At 47.1% G+C, this 21207-nt stretch overlaps 2 protein-coding genes across 3 annotated transcripts; both read left to right on the forward strand.

Moving 5' to 3' along the window:
• Window positions 1-8217: 8217 nt before the first annotated feature.
• On the forward strand, window positions 8218-12891 carry LOC123110173 (dihydrofolate synthetase; the record flags this gene model as incomplete). The annotated part of the gene is given in 10 exon segments (XM_044530645.1): window positions 8218-8456; window positions 8621-8718; window positions 8826-8976; window positions 9787-9849; window positions 10475-10636; window positions 10984-11175; window positions 11282-11381; window positions 11641-11775; window positions 11869-12000; window positions 12113-12891. Coding segments are annotated over 10 exon segments (1655 nt in total), but the record flags the coding sequence as incomplete, so codon positions are not given.
• Window positions 12892-17552: 4661 nt separating this feature from the next.
• LOC123110174 (plant cysteine oxidase 2) lies at window positions 17553-20533 on the forward strand. Of its 2 annotated transcripts, none has more exons than XM_044530648.1 (5): window positions 17553-18268; window positions 18703-18830; window positions 18922-19084; window positions 19202-19405; window positions 20084-20533. In XM_044530648.1, the coding sequence occupies exons 1-5, from the start codon at window positions 18004-18006 to the stop codon at window positions 20212-20214; spliced, it is 891 nt and encodes a 296-aa protein (XP_044386583.1). In that variant the 5' UTR covers window positions 17553-18003; the 3' UTR covers window positions 20215-20533. The 2 variants fall into 2 exon arrangements, with proteins under 2 accessions (XP_044386583.1, XP_044386582.1); XM_044530647.1 differs by having other exon boundaries at window positions 17554-18268; window positions 18922-19090.
• Window positions 20534-21207: the final 674 nt, after the last annotated feature.

Raw genomic sequence — 21207 nt, forward strand, 5'->3', positions numbered from 1 at the left:
TAGGCAAGTACTGGACTGCAGCTAAGCCCCCGAGTGGGAGGTTTGCTCTCCACTCGGTAGGATTTCAAACACTTGGGCGAGTACTGGACTGCAGCTAAGCCCCGAGTGGGAGGTTTGCTCTCCACTCGGTAGAATTTCAAACACTTAGGCGAGTACTGGACTGCAGCTAAGCCCCCGAGTGGGAGGTTTGCTCTCCACTCGGTAGGATTTCAATTACTTAGGCGAGTACTGGACTGCAGCTAAGCCCCCGAGTGGGAGGTTAACTCGCCACTCGGTAGGATTTTCAATTACTTAGGCGAGTACTAGACTGCAGCTAAGCCCCCCGAGTGGGAGGCAGACTCGCCACTTGGTAGGATTTTCGAATACTTAGGCGAAACGGATTCACAGCTAAGCTTCCGAGTGAGAGGCTTGCTCGTAACTCGGTAGGAAAAGTTTTTACAAACTTAGGCGAAACAAATTCGCAGCTAAGCCACCAACTGGGGGATTTCTCACATAAACAAAATCAACTACAATCAATGGGAAAATTATAACACTTTTGTCTTTGATAAACAAACTACAGGAGTACTTTTATTACATCTCATCCGAGTGAGTACTTAAGTGTAAAAGGGGCGGAGCAGGTCCGTATTCCAAGCTCGTGGCTCATCAATCTGGCGGCCGACATTGTAAAGACGGTATGCTCCATTGTGGAGAACTTTGGTGACGGTGAAGGGGCCTTCCCAAGTAGGGGCAAGTTTGTGTGGCTTCTGTTGGTCCACTCGAAGGACCAAGTCTCCTTCTTGGAAGGCTCGGCTCTTCACGTTTCTGGCATGGAATCGATGCAAGTCTTGCTGATAGATGGTCGATCAGATCATGGCCATCTCTCTTTCTTCTTCCAGAAGGTCGACTGCGTCCTGCCGGGCTTGTTCTGCTTCATCTTCAGAGTAGAGCTCAACTCGGGGTGCATTGTGAAGTAGGTCACTCGGCAGAACTGCTTCGGCTCCATAGACCAGAAAGAACGGAGTTCGCCCAGTCGACCGATTAGGGGTAGTCCTCAATCCCCAAAGAACTGATGGAAGTTCGTCGACCCACGCTCATGTTGCGTGTTTGAGATCACGCATCAATCGGGGTTTCAGTCCTTTGAGAATTAGGCCGTTAGATCTTTCTGCTTATCCATTTGACTAAGGGTGAGCGACGGAAGCGTAGTCGACTCGTGTGCCTTGAGAAGCGCAAAAGGCTTTGAATTGGCCGGAATCGAAGTTTGACCCATTATCAGTGATGATGCTATGCGGAACTCCATATCTGAATATCAACTCTCTGATGAAGCTGATAGCAGTGTCGGCATCAAGATTCTTGATAGGCTTGGCTTTGATCCACTTAGTGAACTTGTCGACTGCCACCAGTACATGGGTGAAGCCGCTCCTGCCAGTTCTCAGTGGTCCAACCATATCTAGTCCCCAAATAGTGAAGAGCCAGACGATTGGAATGGTCTTCAAGGCTGAGGCGGTCTTGTGTGACATATTGGACTAGAACTGACATCCTTCACACTTGTCGACTATCTCTTTCGCCATTTCATTTGCTCTGGGCCAGTAAAACCCCGCTCGGTATGCTTTAGCCACAATAGTCCGAGAGGACGCATGATGGCCATAGGTCCCCGAGTGGATATCGTCGAGAATTATCTGACCTTCTTCTGGCGTTATACACTTCTGACTGGCTCCAGTCGTGCTTTCCCTGTACAACTGTCCCCTTATCACATTAAAGGCCTTGGATCGACGGACGATCTGCTGAGCCTCTTCTTCATTCTCTGGGAGTTCTTTCCTTAGGATATACGCGAGATACGACACCGTCCATTCGGGAGTGATAACCAAAACTTCCATGATCAGGTCGACCACAGCTGGGACCTCAACTTCAGTCAGATCTGTGGCACTTTTAGGCTGCGGGGCTTCTTCGGTGAAAGGATCCTCTTGAACTGATGGCGTGTGGATGTGTTCCAAAAACACATCACTAGGAATGGATTCTCTCTTGGAACCTATTTTTGCCAAATCACCAGCTGCTTGATTTTTCAGTCGGGGTATATGATGAAGCTCTAACCCCTCGAATTTCTTCTCTAGCTTTCTCACTGCATTGCAGTGACCAGTCATAGCTGGGCTTCTGACGTCCCACTCCTTCATCACTTGGTTAACCACCAAATCTGAGTCTCCATAGACCATGAGGTGACGGACGCCAAGTAAAATGGCCATGCGCAACCCATACAAAAGTGCTTCGTATTCTGCTTCGTTATTGGAGGAATCAAAGTGAATCTGAAGCACATATCTGAGCTTATCTCCTCAGGGGGAAACCAACACTACCCCAGCACCGGATCCATTCAGCATCTTAGAACCATCAAAGAACATGGTCCAGTGCTCCGAGTGAACTTGAGTCGACAGTTGCTGTTCGGTCCACTCGACGATGAAATCTGCTATTGCTTGGGACTTGATGGCTTTCTTTGCCTCAAATATGATATCTAGGGGAAGAAGTTCAATCGCCCATTTTGCCACTCGACCGGTTGCATCTCTGTTGTGCAAAATCTCTGACAATGGAGCGTCGCTGACGACTGTAATGGAATGGTCAGAGAAGTAATGAGCAACCTTCTTCGTGGTCATATAAATCCCATATACAAGCTTCTGATAATGAGGGTATCTTTGTTTTGATGGGGTCAAAACTTCAGAAATATAGTACACTGGGCGCTGAACTTTTAAGGCTTTTCCTTCTTCTTCCCACTCGACCGTAAGTACTGTACTGACGACTTGTCCTGTGGCTGCAATGTAGAGCAGCAAAGGCTCTTTGCTGATCGGGGCAGCAAGCACCGGTTGGGTGGAAAGTAGGGTTTTTAGCTCTACAAACGCTGCATCAGCTTCAGGAGTCCACTCGAACTTGTCTGACTTCTTCATCAGTCGGTCAAGAGGCAATGCCTTTTCACCGAGACGAGAGATGAATCGACTTAACGCGGCCAAGCAACCAGTAAGCTTCTGGACATCATGCACACGCACAGGGCGTTTCATTCAGAGTATAGTACCAACTTTTTCTGGATTGGCGGCGATTCCTCGTTCGGAAACAAGAAAACCGAGTAACTTTTTGCCAGGAACTCCAAATGTGTATTTTGATGGATTAAGCTTGATATCATACCTCCTGAGGTTGGCAAATGTCTCTGCAAGATCAGTCAGCAGGTCGGAACCTTTCCATGACTTGACCACAATATCATCCATGTATGCTTCCACATTCCGACTGATATGAGTGAGCAAACACTTCTGAATCATCCTCATGAACGTGGCTCCGGCATTCTTGAGGCCGAATGGCATGGTGACATAACAGAAGCACCCGAATGGGGTGATGAAAGCTGTTTTGATCTCATCGGGTCCATACAGACGGATCTGATGGTAACCGGAATAAGCGTCTAAGAAAGACAGGCGCTCACATCCCGCAGTCGAGTCAACTATTTGGTCGATGCGGGGGAGAGGAAAATGATCTTTCGGGCAGGCCCGATTGATATGTTTGAAGTCAATGCACATGCGAAGTGACTTGTCCTTCTTGGGGACCATGACAACATTGGCGAGCCACTCGGAGTTGTAAATCTCTCAGATAAACTCTGCTGCTAAGAGCCGAGCCACCTCCTCGCCAATGGCCTTTCTTTTCTGGACAGCGGACCGTCGAAGATGTTCTTTAACAGGTTTCACTTTTGAGTCGACTCATAGACGGTGCTCAGCCAGCCCCCTGGGAACACCCGACATGTCAGAAGGTTTCCATGCGAAGATGTCCCAGTTCTCATGGAGGAACTGGATGAGCGCTTCTTCCTATTTGGAGTCGAGCGTTGTAGAGATATGAGTCGGAGAAGCATTGGGGTCGGTCGAGTGAATGTGAATCGGTTTCGTCTTACCGGACAACTGGAACGTTGATTCCGTAGCGGGCTTCTTAGCTCGCAACAAATCACTCGGGTCTGCATTTTTCTGGTGCTCCTGCCACTCTTTTGCTGCCATCTGAGCATCGGCGATCTTTGAGCCTTCCTGAAAGCACTCTTCCGCCTTCTTCCGATTGCCAGTAACAGTGATCACACCTTTGGGGCCAGGCATCTTCAATTTGAGGTACACGTAACATGGTCGAGCCATAAAACGTGCATAAGCTGGCCTGCCCAAAATAGCGTGATAGGCACTCTGGAAATCCACAACTTCAAATGTCAACTTTTCTTTGCGGTAATTTTTGGAATCATCGAAAACTACATCAAGAGCAATCTGACCGAGTGACGCAGCCTTCTTTCCAGGAATGACTCCATAGAAACTCATGTTGCTGGTACTGAGTCTGGACATCGGAATGCCCATCCCTTTCAATGTCTCTGCATATAGTATATTCAGGCTACTGCCACCATCCAGCAAAACATTAGTCAGTCGAGTGCCTTCGACGACTGGGTCGACCACCAGAGCTTGCCTCCCAGGGGTGGCTATGTGTGTCGGGTGATCAGACTGGTCGAATGTGATGGCAGTCTGAGACCATTTCAGATAATTGGGTGTCTCCAGAGCAACCATATTCACTTCTCGGTTGATAACTTTCAATCGACTTTTGCTCTCAACGTCAGCAAAAATCACCAGAGTGGAATTGACCTGGGGATATCCATCATCACTATCCTCTTTGTCCTCAACTTTGTCCGACTCTTTTTCCTTATCTTTGGGTTGTTTTCCCTAGAATTGCTGGATCAAGAGCCGACACTGTTGAGTGGTATGTTTCGGGTAAATGAATGTACCCTCCTCATCTTTTTTCGTGTGGATGTGGCATGGAAAATCCATCACATCATTTCCTTCTTTGTCTTTCACCTTCTTAGGGTTCCAAGACCCTTTAGGCTTCCCTTTAAACTTTCCTTGAGTCACGACCAAGGCTTCTCCAGGAGCAGCTGGCTCGGCTTTCTGCTTCTGCTTCCGACTAGAGTTCCCTCCTCCGGTTTCGTGGGCGACTGACTTGTGCTTGCCACTCCGGAGCCGATCCTCTTCTTCACCATTGGCATACTTGGTGGCTATCTCCATCATTCGACTCAGAGACATGTCTCTGGTTCGACCGAATTTCAGGTTCAGCTCTCTGTACTTCACGCCTTCTTTGAAGGCACAAACTGCCTGGTGATCAGATACACTCTCTACCGTGTGATGTAATGTGATCCATCTCTGGATGTAATCTTCAAAGTCTCATTCGACTTCTGCACACAAGTTTGCAGCTCTGTCAGTCCTGCTGGTCACTTGCAAGTTCCTTCAAACGTTCTGACAAACACTCGGGAAAGATCTTCCCAAGTGTAAATGCTGCTGGGTGCTAACTGATTCAACCATGCTCTGGCCGAGGCCTCCAATATAAGAGGCAGATGTTTCATGGCCACCTCATCATTTCCGCCGCCAATCTGAACAACCACTCGATAGTTTTCAAGCCAAGTATCAGGCTTGGACTCATCAGTGAACTTACTGACTCCAGTTGCCAACCTGAAGTTGGGAGGAATCATCGCGGCCCTGATGGCTCTGCTGAAACACTCTGGTCCTGAGACGTGCACTCTGCTGCTGGTGGGTACATCTCTGTCGTGACCCTCTCGGTGAGCTCTGTTCCTGTCGACCAGACCTTGAACGATAATGGATCTCGCATCAAAGCCTGGTTCCCTGGGGTCGACTGGAATCCTTCGCCCAACACTGTGCTGGCGTCTATCATCCTGTTGTCGAGGCGCGTATGATCCACCCCTTGGGGGAGGAGTGGGCACTCACGTCGATCATCGCGATCGATTCGGTGATCATACTGCTCACGGTTCTTGTACTGATCATGCCGGTCTCCACGCCCTCACGCCTCGGGGGCGATCTGGGGCTATGAGCCGACTGGACTGTATTTGCAGCTACGGATCTGCTGTGAATCCTATTCCGCGATTGCGATACAGCTGAATTTTGATCTCCTGCTGCCCGGAGTAAATCTCTGACCTGCAACAAGCCTCTGCCAGCCTCTGACTGAGAAGGCTGAATTGACTCTGCTATATAGGCCACAGCTGCTAAATTCTAAATCGGAATTCGATATACCTGAGTCGGTTGTGGAAAGAGCTGGCGTCAACTGGAATCCGGCACCCGTTGCCGCGCACGCTCGTCGAGTGCCCGCTGAAGGTTCTCCAGTCGAGCGCGTTCAGCCAAGTTGGCCAAGGGCGCGTCCTCTAAGGCACGAGCCTCGGGAGTTTCTCTAACGATAGGAGTATGAAGCGCATCCATGTTCCGGCGGCGAAGTTCTTCCCTTTGCAGCGAAGTGAGGGGCTCGGGGAGATACTCCTCATGGGCATGCGACGGATCGCCTCCGCCGTCGCCTCCGTCAGCGCCAGGAAAACCGGGAGGACCGCGTGGTCCATCGACCATCAGAACCTCCACCGCTGGATCACTGCTGTCGCACTCGGATGCAGTCTCTGTGGAGCCAGTCGACAGATCGAACAGGCCGTAGAGAGATTCGTCGGGCTCGATTGCCGCGACTTGGGGGGTGGCCGACTGGCGAGCCACCGCGTGTCTCACCCATCACTGAAGCCTCGACCGACCGGAGCGCTTGCGCCGGCGGGAAACAGGGTGGGAGGTCGACACAAGGACCGACCGATACTGGGTCGATGGTTGCCGCTGGAGGACGCCGTGGACGCACGCGCGAAAGTGCGTCGCTCCGCGAACTGGGAGCGCGTCGATGTCGAGAGGAGCCTCCTGAAGCCAAGCAGAGTCGTCGGCGACGAACGTGAGCGTGCCGAGACGGATCTCGCGGCCCTCAACCAAAACTCTGCCTGAAACCATGATGAAGGGGATCGGAAAAAATCGCAACTTCTCCAATAAGTCGCTAAGACACCTGCCCCACGGTGGGCGCCAACTGTCGTGGTTCTAAGTCTGACAGTAGTGTAGGGGGGTAGGTATGAAGAGGCAAGATCCTAGCTATGGAGTAGTTGTATACGCAAGGGATTTACGAGTTCAGGCCCTTCTCGGAGGAAGTAACAACCCTACGTCTCGGAGCCCGGAGGCGGTCGACTGGATTATATGCGTATGAGTTACCGGGGTGCGAACCCTTTACACTGAGGAGGGGGGGGGGGTGTGGCTTATATAGAGTCCGCCAGACCCCTCCGGCCCTCAGTTATGCAGGGTTTAAGATACATTAAGATTGGGCGTTACTGATAACGCTATACATAAAGTGCTATGATGACCATAAAAACTACTTAATGACCGACCGTTAGCGTGCAGAGTGACTTTAGGTCTCCTGGCTGTCGAGTGGTTGGCTTCATGGTCGAATTGTTGGCTTCATGGTCGAGTGTCTTCGAGTCAGTTGAGTGGAACACTTCTGGGTCGATTGACAGGTGGTTTCTTCTAGAGATGTCCTAGGGTAGGGTAGTTTGGACAGATCCATGACCCTACTCTAGGTACATAGCTTCATCACCCATCGACCCGTCTTGCAGCCCGAAGCGCGAGACGATCGAGTTCTGTCCTGCAGTACCGTGAGGAGGAAGAGGTCAGTCTTGCTGCATCGTGCGTGAGACGAGCTCGGCCCTGCTGCACCGGTCGCTAGACAAACGATGGATCACAGCTGGGAAAGGGCCAGCCCTTTGATGGGAGTAGCGATCGGCAACGAGGAGATGAGGCGAAGGACGACACGGTCCGAATAATCTCCATATTTAGAATAAAATAATCTCCATATTTAGAATAAACCATCGAAGAGATATTTTATAACTTTGAGGATTACAAACTGCATTGCGAGAAACATTAATATCATTGATGAATAACATGTCAATCGCAACAAACCATGCTGTGTTTTATTAGGACCATCCCAAAGACACATAGTTTCTCAACACTTCCATCCCAAAAACCATGCATGTGATTTTAGTGATTTTCATTCATGAAGAATGGATATTTTGCCCATTTTCCGATTGTTCTGTTTTTTTCTTCAGATTCAGATTTGAGTCAAAGCAAAACAAGGACCAAAATACCCTCGTGCACCTACCTCTCATCTCTCTGTCCCCTTCTTCCCCAGCCACGGCGGCTCGCCGGCTGCTCCCCTCCACACCGCACGCGCCCTGCCGCCGCCTCCTCCTACCCCCACGGTACGCCACCGTCCCAGACCCGCCTCCGCCCTGCTACTCCTAGACCGCCGGCGACACGGACGCTTCCATTCGACCGCCGGCGACTGCCGCCGTTGCGGCGGCCCCAGCGCGGCCGTGCCGCATGGTCACCCGCTTCCCAGTTCCCTTCCGCTGGTCTGGCGGCCTACTTCGGGCGAGCAGCAGCCGCCGCCGCGGCGTATCCGCGATGGCCCGAGGAGGCGAAGAGGCGCAGCTCGGGGGGTTCCTCGAGTACATGGACATGCTCCGCAACTACGAGCGCTCCGGCGTGCCGCGCGGCGCCGGCACCGACTCCGACGACGGCTTCGACCTCGGCCGCATGCGCCGCCTCCTCCGCCGCCTCGGCGACCCCCACACCCACTACCCGGTGAGTTTGGCTAATCACCTGCCTGTGATTCTGCCAGTTTGGGATGCGTTAAGCGTGGCCGGTGATAGACAGTCATCATTCGTACGGTGATTGGGGAGTGGATTTTGTTTCCATGGATACAGTGTGAAGAATGGAAGGATTAATCTGAGTGATTGCGTTTGTAGTCTGTCCATATCGCCGGCACCAAGGGGAAAGGTTCGACGGCCGCGTTCCTGTCCAATATCATGAGGGAGCAAGGATACCGTGTGGGCTGCTATTCCAGGTATTCCACCATATCACCAAGCTCCATGTATCGTTTAATCCATTTGGTAGTAAGTAACTATTAGACGACACAATCAAGGGAATTCAATGGTGCTGATGTCTATGCAGTCCACACCTTCTAACAATCCGAGAGCGCATTTCTGTTGGGCAACATGGAGGCCCTGTTTCAGCTGCGTCGTTGAGGGATCTTTTCGATCTGGCCAAGGAATCTATTGATGAATCAATCGAATCAGAAAATGGATCCCTGACACACTTTGAGGTATATTTTTCAAAGTTATTTTTAAGTTGCAGATTTAGTTGGTTTTTGCTTTAATAAAATGATGATGATGTGTACTCAGATATATTTTTTGTCTGTCCCCGGATGAGAGCCTATACAATACCAATAAACGATAAGCATGGCAAGAAAAATAGCATATGCATATGTCATGGATTTTCCTTCTTAGTTTGCATCTCACCTTAATGCATTGAACATTACAGGCTGTGATGCCATTTTTACTGTTCTAAATTATGTCATCTAACTTTTTCTATGCATATTGGCAAAGCCATTATAGTCTAAATATTAATTCTACACCTGAACTTACTATAACAAGCAAGAACACGTAGACGTTATATTAACGTCCACTTATTAACGTCATACTGCATAAGAGTTAAAAAAAAAGGGCAACCTGGTGCATGTAGCTCCCGCTTGCGCAGGGTCCAGGGAAGGGTCCGACCACTTTGGGTCTATAGTACGCAGCCTTTCCCTACATTTCTGTAAGAGGCTGTTTCCAGGACTTGAACCCATGACCTCATGGTCACAAGGCAGCAGCTTTACCACTGCGCCAAGTCATACTGCATAAGAGTTACTTCCACTTATTAACGTCTGTCAACAATTCATCTCTAGTTGATAGCAAATTTCTTACACAACCGATTATGATCAAATGCCCTGCATTGTGGCATTGTGCACATCTAATCACAATAAAAACCCTGTAGGCATTTTTTTAAGGCAATCACTGTAGGCATTAATATTTATCTGTTGTTACTTGACTTCTGATGATCATGCACTTAAAATACACTTGCTATTTTGCAGGTTTTTACTGCTCTTTCATTTCTCCTATTCTCACGAGAAAATGTTGATGTTGCCATTGTCGAAGTAAGTTGTGTAATGCTGGCACTGTTACTGTTGTTCAGTTAAAACTACAGTTTGCGTTTACATGTTTCTGTAAATTTCAAGGGTTGAGTAGACCCATATCTTTGTTATTAGAGAAATTTTCTAACATGTATGGACTTTTGTACTCACATGGAAATTCACTCACAAGAATGGACCTGTTGAACTGAAGTTTTCTAACATGTATGGACTTTTGTACTGACTTGGAAATTCAGTCACAAGAATGCACCTAATGTACTGAACTGCTGGAAAAATGTTATATGAATGGTGAAACTTGCCTTGTAATTGTGTGGTCGATCAGTTGTCTTTTGCCCACCTCAGATCTTCTGCTTTGGACGGTCCACTAAGTCTTGTATCTTTAAGAAATATTAGAATATGGAGACAGAAAAAGTAGGTCCACTAATTTGGTACTTAATGCAACGTGTTACTCAGAAATGAAATATATGAATGACAGAGTGTATCCATCTTTATGAAGTGGTTAATCCTCTGTCATTTTTATAGCACCGATCTCAAGTATCTCAGCCTCTAGTCTTGAAAAACGATCTTTGAGTTATAAGTTATATCACTTACAGTGACTAAATAGTAACTTGTTTGTTTATTGATTGCCTAGGCAGGCCTTGGGGGAGCTAGAGATGCCACAAATGTCATACGAAATAGTGAACTAGCTGCAGCAGTCATAACAACAGTTGGGAAAGAACATTTGGCTGCTTTGGGTGGTTCCCTCCAAAGCATAGCAGTGGCAAAGTCTGGAATTATCAAGGAAGGACGACCAGTTAAGTTGGTCTCATCTTTATTCCTTTTCATTTTCGCCAGCTTTTTTTCCTGCTTGCAATTCCAGATTATAGTCGAATTAATTCAGATAGCTGTCCAGTGTAGTGTTCTTTTCTCTCAAAGAAATGGTTGGCACGCCATGTTCTACTTGCTGTTCCATGTCCATGATAGTTCACCACTATTTTACTAGGCATCATCTTGTGTTTCTTCTGTAAAATTGGAGACTTACTTTTCCTTAATTATGATCCGGTGATATTTTAACCTTCAGGCCGTATAATATTATCCTTGTACAAGTGTAACTTCTGATAATGGTGGAGTCTGTAACCTGAATATCAAACATTATTCCAGGTTGTCATTGGTGGTCCATTTTCAACAGACATCGAGCAAATAATTCGGGATAGAGCATTCTTGACACAATCTCCTGTCATATCTGCTTGTGATACTGGCATCAGGAGCATCACAAGAGGCATTGGACGAGACTATGCAAAGCCTTATCAAAGCTGTGACATTTTCGTGAAGATTTCAGGCGATATGCCATTGGTAGAAACCGACCTTATCTACTTTCATCTGAAATTAACAGAGTATAGAGCTTTCCCCTCTGCTTTTCAAGTCCTCTAAATGACAGGCGCAAGTTTATATTTTGCAGTATGTGGAATTGCATGATGTAAAACTCCAGCTGCTGGGAGACCATCAGCGTCAGAATGCTGTCACGGCTTGTTGCACAGCTCTATGTCTCCGTGAGCTAGGTAAGGAAACATGCCCTTTCGTGTTGTTTGATGACGGTCCATCTCAATCCACTTCCATTCATTAAAGTACAATTACTCCAGCATCGGTATGGTCTTTATTTTGAATCTTCACAGTATTGCTGCTTCTGAATGAGACTAGTGCTGGAGGACTGAATATTTGCTTTTCTTTCAGTTCCCTTTTCACCTTATCATTACACATTGCTTAATCTGCACAAGTCTGACGTATTTTCTCTCGTATCCATGGATTTGGGAAGTTAAGGATGGAATGTATCCGATGCATCTATCCGAGCTGGTTTAGAGAAGACGCAACTGCCGGGGAGAAGCCAATTCCTGACACAAGATGAAGCCTCGGTCCTTGGGCTCGACGGAGCATCCGCCATTCTAATCGACGGAGGTTTTGCCTGATAACCACCTGTCCTTACTTCCTTATTTCCCTTCACCATTGCCTTAGCCAAAGATACCATCTGATGTTCCAATCATCTTCCAGCCCATACCGAGGCGTCCGCAAAGGCACTGTCAGACGTGATAAAAACCGTCGAACCCGAAGGGCCTGTGGCCCTCATCGTCGGAATGGCCAGCGACAAAGAGCACCTCGCATTCGCTGCGCAACTTCTCTCAGGCAAGATACTTCATTAACTCTGCCCCTCTGTGCTTCGGCCGTCTCATAGCTGGATAGTTCAGACCGAAGAACGTCACGGTAGTTTTTTCTCAGCCTCCCTGATCACTCTCAGGCAGAAGGCCCGACGTGGTGCTGCTGACGGAGACGGGGATCGCGGGAGGGACCGCTCGCTCCATGCCGGCCTCGTCGCTGAGAGACATCTGGACGGGCGCCGCGCTCGGCCAGGGCATCGAGTGTGCGGGCATCGGGGCCAACCCCGGCGACGAAGCCCCAACCGTAAACATCGACCACCTGGCTCCCGCCGCCGGCACAGGCAAGCCCGCGCCGATGCTGATCGGGTGCGGAGCCGCGCCGTTCTCGCGCGACCTGATCAAGGCCGCCTCCCGGCTGCTGCGCCGGGCAGACGGAGGCGGCGGCGCTGCCCGGGGTGGCCTCATCTGCGTCACCGGCTCCATGCATATGGTCGCGGCGGTGCTGCAGCAGCTTGAGCAGTAGCTCCCCAATCCCCATCAGTTACAGTCCACCAGTACAGCGCATTACATGGTTTGGAATCGATGGGATTAAGCAGTGATGTTAACTTTCATAAAGCTACCAAGAAAGCGTCGATGCGCCGTGCATGTCCTTTTCTTGGTTGTCTACTTGTGAGAGCGACAAGTCCTTGGCCTTGTTCGCACTCACACCCTAGTAGTTGACCTCGGTCGACTTTACAAAGTTGTTCTTTTTAAACAATTATTAATTAATTTTTATACTGTTCTAATAGTTTATTCATCTACTAGAGAAATGTTTCGGTTCATGGAGGAAAATCTGATTTCTTAATTGTACAATTTTGTTCAAACGGATGCAGGAAAAATTCACTGTGATGTAATAATATTTGGTCATCTGATGGGGAAAGAATGTACTCTACTAATATTTTATTCATATAGAGTTTAGAATGTCTGGGATCTTGCATGAAACTCATCGTGTTCTCAACATCATCAACTGAAATCATTTTCTTTTCTTTCTTTTTCATCCGCCTAAGCATAGCTTCTGTCTTGATTCTTTGTCTGTTTGTGTTATTTGGTGTTGGTTGTGTGCATTCTAGTCATGCATATGCGAGATGTGTTCTTATTGGTGTTTGTATCCTACGTGGTCATGTAGGACCCAATCTACTACTCCCTCCGTCCGAAAATACTTGTCTTACAAAATGGTTGTATCTAGACTCATTTTAATAATAGATACATTCGTTTTATCCATTTTTAGGACAATTATTTCCAGACGGCGGGAGTACTATTAAGCTGGATTTTGCATAGTAGACTAGCAAGAATTAAGCGAATCCAGTTCGAGCCGACAATAGATGTTCACTCTTCAGGGCTTCCAGGCACAATGCAAACTTCTACGAACAAGTCACGTACTTGCCTACCTATGTCGAACATGGTGTTCAAAAGTAATAACATTACTAATACACGAATACAAAAGATAATATAATTGTCCCCATGATTACCTTTGTAGGGCATATTCTAGATCAGAGGGAGTGTACTATAGGTGTGGAACATGAGTGGATACGGTCGGATAAAGATTAGATACCGAAGCGGGAAGATAACATACGGCTACAATGCTAGTACATATTTATATTTAAACAACACTCCCTCCGATTCCATACTCTAGTGCATATAGATTTCTTTAAAAGTCGAAAATTCCTTACTATATTCTACACCACGGAGTTGAAGCTTTTGATAAAAGAAAAATATCCTAATCACTTTGTGTAACAACCAAAGGCCCGCTTCGAGCTATGGACTCGCGGCAGATCAAAATATCTTGCTTACCTAGGATGTTTATTCTTTTTCATGTAAAAAAACACCCCAAAAGCTCAAACAAAAGGGGCCAAGGTAATATACCATCTCATAAACTCGGCAAAACTACTCAAAATAGTAATAATAAATAAATTATGTGAATTAAGTAGAGGCTCGACACTGGCGGCCAGCGGATCAGAGAGCATCTCTCCCGCCTCTAGGGTATCTCTACTCCTAATGGAGCAGTTGGTAGTCTCACTTCCAGGTTTTTTTTCGTCCCACCTCACCCGGTTTTTTTTGGTACTTCTTTGGTACTTCCTCCCACCTCCCACCCGTTTCATTTCGCTGGTTTTTTTCGTCCCTCCCCTACCCCGCCGGTTTAGTTTCGCGTCACCCTCTCACACAATGAAAAAAATCTTAACGGATCATAACTTTCCATGCGTAACCCTCCCATCAATGCAATTTGATTTAGAAAACATATAATAAATTTTAAGGAAACAAATAACAGACTTTAAAGAAAAATCCAATTTTAAGGAAACAAATCAATCGATCCATCCAAATCAAACGATCCATCTCATCAATGCAATTTGCTTTAGAAAACATATAATGGATGTGAAGGAAACAAATAATAGACTATCTAAATCAATCGATCCATCCCATCAATGCAATTTGATTTAGGAAACATATAATAAATTTTAAGGAAACAAATAACAGACTTTAAAAAAAAATCCAATTTTAAGGAAACAAATCAATCGATCCATCCAAATCAAACGATCCATCTCATCAATGCAATTTGCTTTAGGAAACATATAATGGATGTGAAGGAAACAAATAATAGACTATCCAAATCAATCGATCCATCCCATCAATGCAATTTGATTTAGGAAACATATAATAAATTTTAAGAAAACAAATAACAGACTTTAAAGAAAAATCCAATTAACTAATCTCTACTCTTAAAGGCCCCTCGATTGAGTTTTGTCCCTCGCTTCCTTTCCCAGCACTTATACAATGGAAGGAATTATAATCCACCTATTTGTTCTCCTATATATCCGTGCAGGCAACACAACATAAACCGGTGAAAAAAACACTCACCTCGCACGTCCCCCTGCCTGCAATCCCGAAACGCCGCCATCGCTCCAGGCTCCAGCCTCCGCCGTCCTACATCTTGCCCCTCTCCAACCTCAGAGACCTCCGCCACCGCCGCCATCTCGGAACCCCAGTTCAGGGCAGGACTCAGAGAGGGTGTGGCTGTGGACGACGCTGCCGCCGTCGCAGAACCCTAGGGCAGGGCGTGGTCGCGTTGCGGGCAGCGCGAGCGGCCGTGCGTCTCCCCCGTCAGGCTGTCCTCGGCAGGAACTCGGGACCTCCTCCTGACAGAGCTAAGGCCCTCCGAGGTCCAAGTCGCTGTGCGGCGTGCACAGTAATCTCCCCGGCCTACTCCGTCTTCACGTCAATGCTCATGTGCTCCGACCCTCCCCGACCCCTCCCAGCAAGCAGCAGAGTCTCTCGGGTTCGAGCTCCACCGGGCCGCCGGCGGCGGCGTCCATGTTCGTTGGGCAGAGCACAACGCTAGGTTTGAAATTCACCATGATGCTACTGATGAGGCTCTCCTTCTCCTTTGTTTCGTCTGGGTTTTTTCGTCCCCCCTCCCACCACCCCATCTCGTCTGGGTTTGAAATCAATAAGAGCAGCACAAAGTCTAGGTCCCTGTCTCGGTGGCAGACGGAAGGAGAAGAAGGATTGATATGTATGAGAATATTAATATTGAACTCTTAAAGTTAATATGGCCCCGTTGCAACGCACGGGCGTTCTTCTAGTATTTATAGCATACCAGCTACATCAACGACATGAAATGTGAGGCAAGGACGATTGTAGTTGGGACTTGGATGACAAGTGGAGCGGGGATGCACGATGGCAAGGTAGGTTGCACCTACAACGGCATGGAGACTCTAGGTCGTTGATCTCGATAGGGGGCTCTAGCCTGATGAGAGAGAGAGAGAGAGATCTGTAGAGAAAAATATCTATGCATAAGTTGTAAAATTGTTTTTTATTTAGCATTACATATGAAGATTTGTTTTTCATGAACTTGATCAATGTCCACACCCTTTATTTTGCAATGGGGGAATAACTCTGGGTGAAACCGGAGCGGATTTGGTCTGATAGTGCTCAAACGATATTTTATATACTTTTTCAAACATGGAGGTAAGACGGATAACAGGCAAACACATGTTCGAATACCGGATTATGTCAGATTGGGCATATATATAGCATGGTAGTCAATTATGCAGAAATAATAAGCAACTATTAATACTTGCACGCATGAAGCACACATAAAAAAATTAGAAAGGTAGTAAAACAATCTAAATAAACCACTAACAAGCATCTATCCCGTCTCATAGGTGAAGATGACATGCACGTATTGGTAGTTAATATTTGCAGTTATACCAATCATATAACCATATTTTATAAGGTCGGATTATCCAACAAAAAAATGATCACCTCATATTAGCAATACCATATCCTAACAACCGGAATCCGACTTGGACTCGGATTCAGATTTAGATTGTACCCGAACAAAACATTTAATTGTACTCTGCACCACCGGGTTTAAAAATGGTTTTGGTCCAAAATATCAGAAAAGCTATTTAGCTAACGTTCCCTAGGAGTGGTTTTCTTGGGGACATTCTCCAGTGCGTCCAATTCCCATGTGTGAATCTTAAAGCAATATGCGTGGTAATCACTGTTCACTTTCATGCATCCCACTGAGCTTGCATCCCACTGAGCGAATCAAATTCCTTTTCATATAGCATGACAATTCTTTGATGTACCGTTGCAAGTCTACATGTAGCAAGACAATTCATGGACATGCATAAAAATTCCTTTTTTTTGTTCTTTAGTCAGGCAATTTTCTACGATGCATCATGGTAAAAATGATGAAACACATGACAGTTTATTTCGCTGCAACATGACACATTTTTGAGATTTTCTTTCTGCTAGCATGAGAATATTTTTATTTTCAACATGAGAAATCTTTCTATAGCAGCATCAGAAATATATCTGTTATATTCATGACAATTTCTGAACAAATAAGATAGTAGTCATCTAAACGCTCTTATATTTCTTTATAGAGGGAGTAATTCCCGAGCGCTTGTTGAAAGTGGTTTTTCGACATGGCAAACTTTTGTACAATAACATGGCAAATACATCTGCTATAGCACGGCAATCGCTAAATGAACAACATAGCAATTCCCGAGCCTTGGACGGAAGCGGTTTTTGAGGCAGCACTTTTTACGTCGCGTCACTCAAGTAAGGCTTTTATAAGAAATGTTTGTCAGGGCCGTACGAAATTATACTACACCCGTTAACAAATATAAGATGCTTTGGACGTTTTAATATGAACTACGTACAGACTAAAGAAAGTGAACAAACATATTTAAACATATCATGCGGGGTGAATTTACAACGTCCAAACGAAACCATGTCTAGAGAAGGTTTTCCTCGCTCAATGCACAAGGGTGAAGAATTACTTGATATAGATTTGGTCTAGAAAAAGGTTAGAACATCGTTTATTTATGAGCATTTTTGCTCCTGTCGCTCTTGGAGGCAGCTCGAAATATCTGGCTCCTTTGGGAAAGCCTACGTAATCCACCGCCTGCTAGATTCGGCGAATCCAGCGGAGAGCCTCGCTCGACACTCGACAGCGGCGGCCAGCAGATCTCAGAGTCGGACAGTGAGGAGAGGGCGAGAGCGTCTCCCCCGCACCGCACGTGAGCAGCCGCAGTTTTCCGGGGGGCGACAAACCGTGGACTCCCGTGCTGCCGGTTTTGCTTTCCGCCTCCCCGAAATGGCGGGCGGCGGCACACCCTCTCTCTCTCTAGATCTCTCTCTATCCATCCGCACGCATACGCTTTCTCTCTCTAGACCGGAGTAGAAGAAAAGCAAGAACCGGTTGCGGTGCCGAGGGCGACCACCGAACCCGTCGGACGGATCGAACCCACCGCCCCGGTTTCGTCCCTCCTCGCCCGTCCCGCCGTGTCGTGTCGCCTCCACCGTCAACCCACCGTCGAGCGGCACCTGGTTTTGCTCCGTCCGCCCCCGCTGACCCCCCGCATATATCCCGAGCTCTCCTGTTGCCCCCTCGTCCATCCCCACCGGCTCGCTTGCTTTGTCCCTCTCCTTCCGCGATCCAGCGAGTTTCTTTCGGTTTCTTGGAGTTGCCTGCCGGCCGGCCATGGGCGCGGGGGTGGTGGAGCTCGGGCCCGGGGTGGTCGAGGTGGGGGCGGCGGAGGCCGTGCAGACCGTGCCGCCGGCCAAGAGGAGGCGGGTGCTGGCCGTCAAGACCCTCAAGGCCGCGGCGGCGGCGGCAGGAAGGGGGCCGCGGCTCGCCAGGAGGCCGCCCGCCATCCAGCGGCTCTTCCAGGCCTGCCGCGCCGTCTTCCGGGGCCCCGGCACCGTGCCCAAGCCCGCCGAGGTCGCCCTGCTCCGCGCCATGCTCGGTACGCTACGCTAACCAACCACCGCTCCTCTCAAACCTACTTGTATGTATACGTACTAGCTACTACTAGTAGTAGTACATGCGCAATCAGCCAATCAGGACCTTGAAATTTAATTTGGTGCATGGAGCGACCCGTTAAAAGTTCAAGCCTTTGCTTGTGTACATCCAAATTAGTTTTACATGTCTTGGATACCATGCAATAAGTTCAGAATTTGCTGCAGTTTTCACTTGATAATTCTAGTGTCCGTCATTCTTCTCTGCGTACTCAACATGCTTAATTTTGATCTTTTTTCTAAAAAGAATATGTTTAATCTGAGCATGCAAATGGAACATACTCTCCGTAGCTGAAATGCAGTGGGTTCGGAAATGGGAGTGTCCTGGTTGCACAAAATGCTGATGATGCTGAATTTCGGCTTCCGGCCGTGATGTTTGCAGACAAAATGAGACCAGAGGACTTCGGCCTAAGCCCAGACATGCCCTTCTTCAGGAACAGAGATGCGCCGGCAACCGAAGGGACCCCGGCCATCACACACACCACCATATACAAATCCGAGAAATTTTCCGTAAGTGCAAAGTGTGTGCATGGTGTATACTGTTTACCCAAGGGAAGTAGGAACTAGTTGCTGACATTTCCTTTTCTTTGTTGCTTGGCAGATGGTTCTCTTCTTCTTGCCGACGAATGCGGTCATCCCTCTGCACAACCACCCCGGGATGACGGTGTTCAACAAGCTGCTCATCGGATCGATGCACGCAAAGTCATATGACTGGGCTGATCCCGACGATCCGGCTAATGAGAGTGGCGCTTCGTCACCTGATGGTAAATGTGAGCTTCCCATCCATTTCTGCTACAATTGTCACCAGATCCCCTGCTTCTGCCCCCCAGTATGCCTGGCTACGCAAATGTGCTATAACGTTTAGACTTGCTTGCTTGCAGTGAGGCTGGCGCAACTAATCGTGGACGATGTTTTCACGGCGCCGTGCGACACGTCGGTCCTGTTCCCGACGGCGGGAGGCAACATGCACCGGTTCAGGGCCGTCGCGCCATCCGCGTTCCTCGACATCCTCGGCCCCCCTTACTCCATCGAAGAGGACCGAGACTGCACGTACTACACGGACATTCCATACTCCCAGCATCCAAGTAAGTTAGAAATACTGATCTCAGAAATCTAATCTAGATACATTATGGAGATGGACTTGCTACTAGTGCTGAATTTCGACACTGCGTGCAGCTTGCAACAACTGTAAACTAGCACAGAAAATGCTTGAGCTCATATCCTCTGCTATCTGGGGGGTTTGGTCTGAGTGATCACAGTAAACACTTTATGCATCCTTTTTACCGACAGCACGCGAGAGAATTAACTAATAAGTATGGTTAGGCATCAATAGCAAGTTGCAACATAGATATTATATTTTGCATCATCAAAACAGTAGTTTGCCTTGTAAGCAGCCCACTGAATGGAGAGAGAGGTCTTTTAGTTAAGTAACAACCTGGAGCTTTCAGGTAGCTTTGTTTATCATGCACTTGCAAGCAAGCACACGGTTTTGCGCCCCCCGTACGTGGGTTTGAGAAGCACGGGATGTCGAAACCACTTGTGCATAAACCATGTTCTAAAGGGCACCAGGCGAGAGGCATCCATATTTTAGAACAGTATTAAAGTAATGTAGCTTCACCCCAAAGATATTTAGGCTCCATTAGGTCTTGAACATTGGTCGGTAATCATCGTGATCATCGATGCTTTTGCTAATTAAATTTAATTACTGCTAGCTCATTGGACGCTAGAAGGTTAACTAAATTTGTATGCTCTTCTGCTGACAGTGACCAGCAATGAGCTCATCGGCGACGAGCAAGAAGGCCGGCGTCTCGCGTGGCTGAAAGAGGTTGAGATGCCGAGGGATCTGAAGATGTGCAGCGTCCGGTACGGCGGCCCGCCGATCTCCGGCAGGTGATCGACCCCCCACCGGCGCGGGTCCTTTGATCCTTTCCTTCGAGCCCTTTGCGACCGATGATGAGCTGTCAAGTGTCAACCCAACTCAAACCAGATGGTGTCAGAATCGAAGTTCACCTTGTGAATACAGCAGCAAGCTAGTTAGTTGAGCCATGCATAAGAATAGGTCCCAGTTTGTGCATGACGTCTCAGTCAGTTATGGCAGTCTACCATGTAAGAGTGCTTGCTTGCTTGCTTTTGCAGCAGCTGTGTACATGGACCTTGTCCAGGAGATCCCTTTGTTGATCTTTTTTCAATACATAGATCATCCATAGATTTCACTTGCTTGGCATCTGCATTCCCCACTTTTCTTCGTTTGAGATGTTTCATGCTCTGCCCAATTATTCATCAGGTTTGAGATTCTTAAATTTGTCCCCATGCATGTCTCTCGTACTAATTTGTCATTCCTTCTTTTCCAGTTTTTTTTAAATATTAATAATATCATTCTTAGAATTTCCGTACTGTATTTTCTGTTTCCAATTTTCAAATTTAAAATATGATTATTAAAGTTCTAGTCGCCATCTCTTCTGTCAATTTTTTTTCCGAGAATCTCTTTTGTCAAATTTGAGATTCTTAAATTCCTATCCCCCCATATGTGGCTAAACAAGTATTGTACTACTTTGCTTGCTTGAATATTAGTTTTTCTAATAATATCACTTACAATTTCCTATTTTCTTGCTTCATTTCTTTTAAGAAAATTGTACTACTTTGCCATTCTTAAAAAAATGGTTTTCTAATACAATTTCTCTATTTTCTTGCTTTTGTTTTTTAAAATTAAAATTATATGTTTCTTTAAATTTAGTCGTCATCCCTTTTGTCAAATTTGAGATTCTTAAATTCATAGTTCCCCATATATCTTGGAATACTTTGTATTTTATTTTTAATCAGATTTTAGATTTAAATAATATGATCATAAGTTTTTAACATTTGTTTACATTTTTTTTCCTGTGTGTGC

Source organism: Triticum aestivum, chromosome 5B (genome assembly GCF_018294505.1).
Source record: "Triticum aestivum cultivar Chinese Spring chromosome 5B, IWGSC CS RefSeq v2.1, whole genome shotgun sequence".
Classification (NCBI taxonomy): domain Eukaryota; kingdom Viridiplantae; phylum Streptophyta; class Magnoliopsida; order Poales; family Poaceae; genus Triticum; species Triticum aestivum.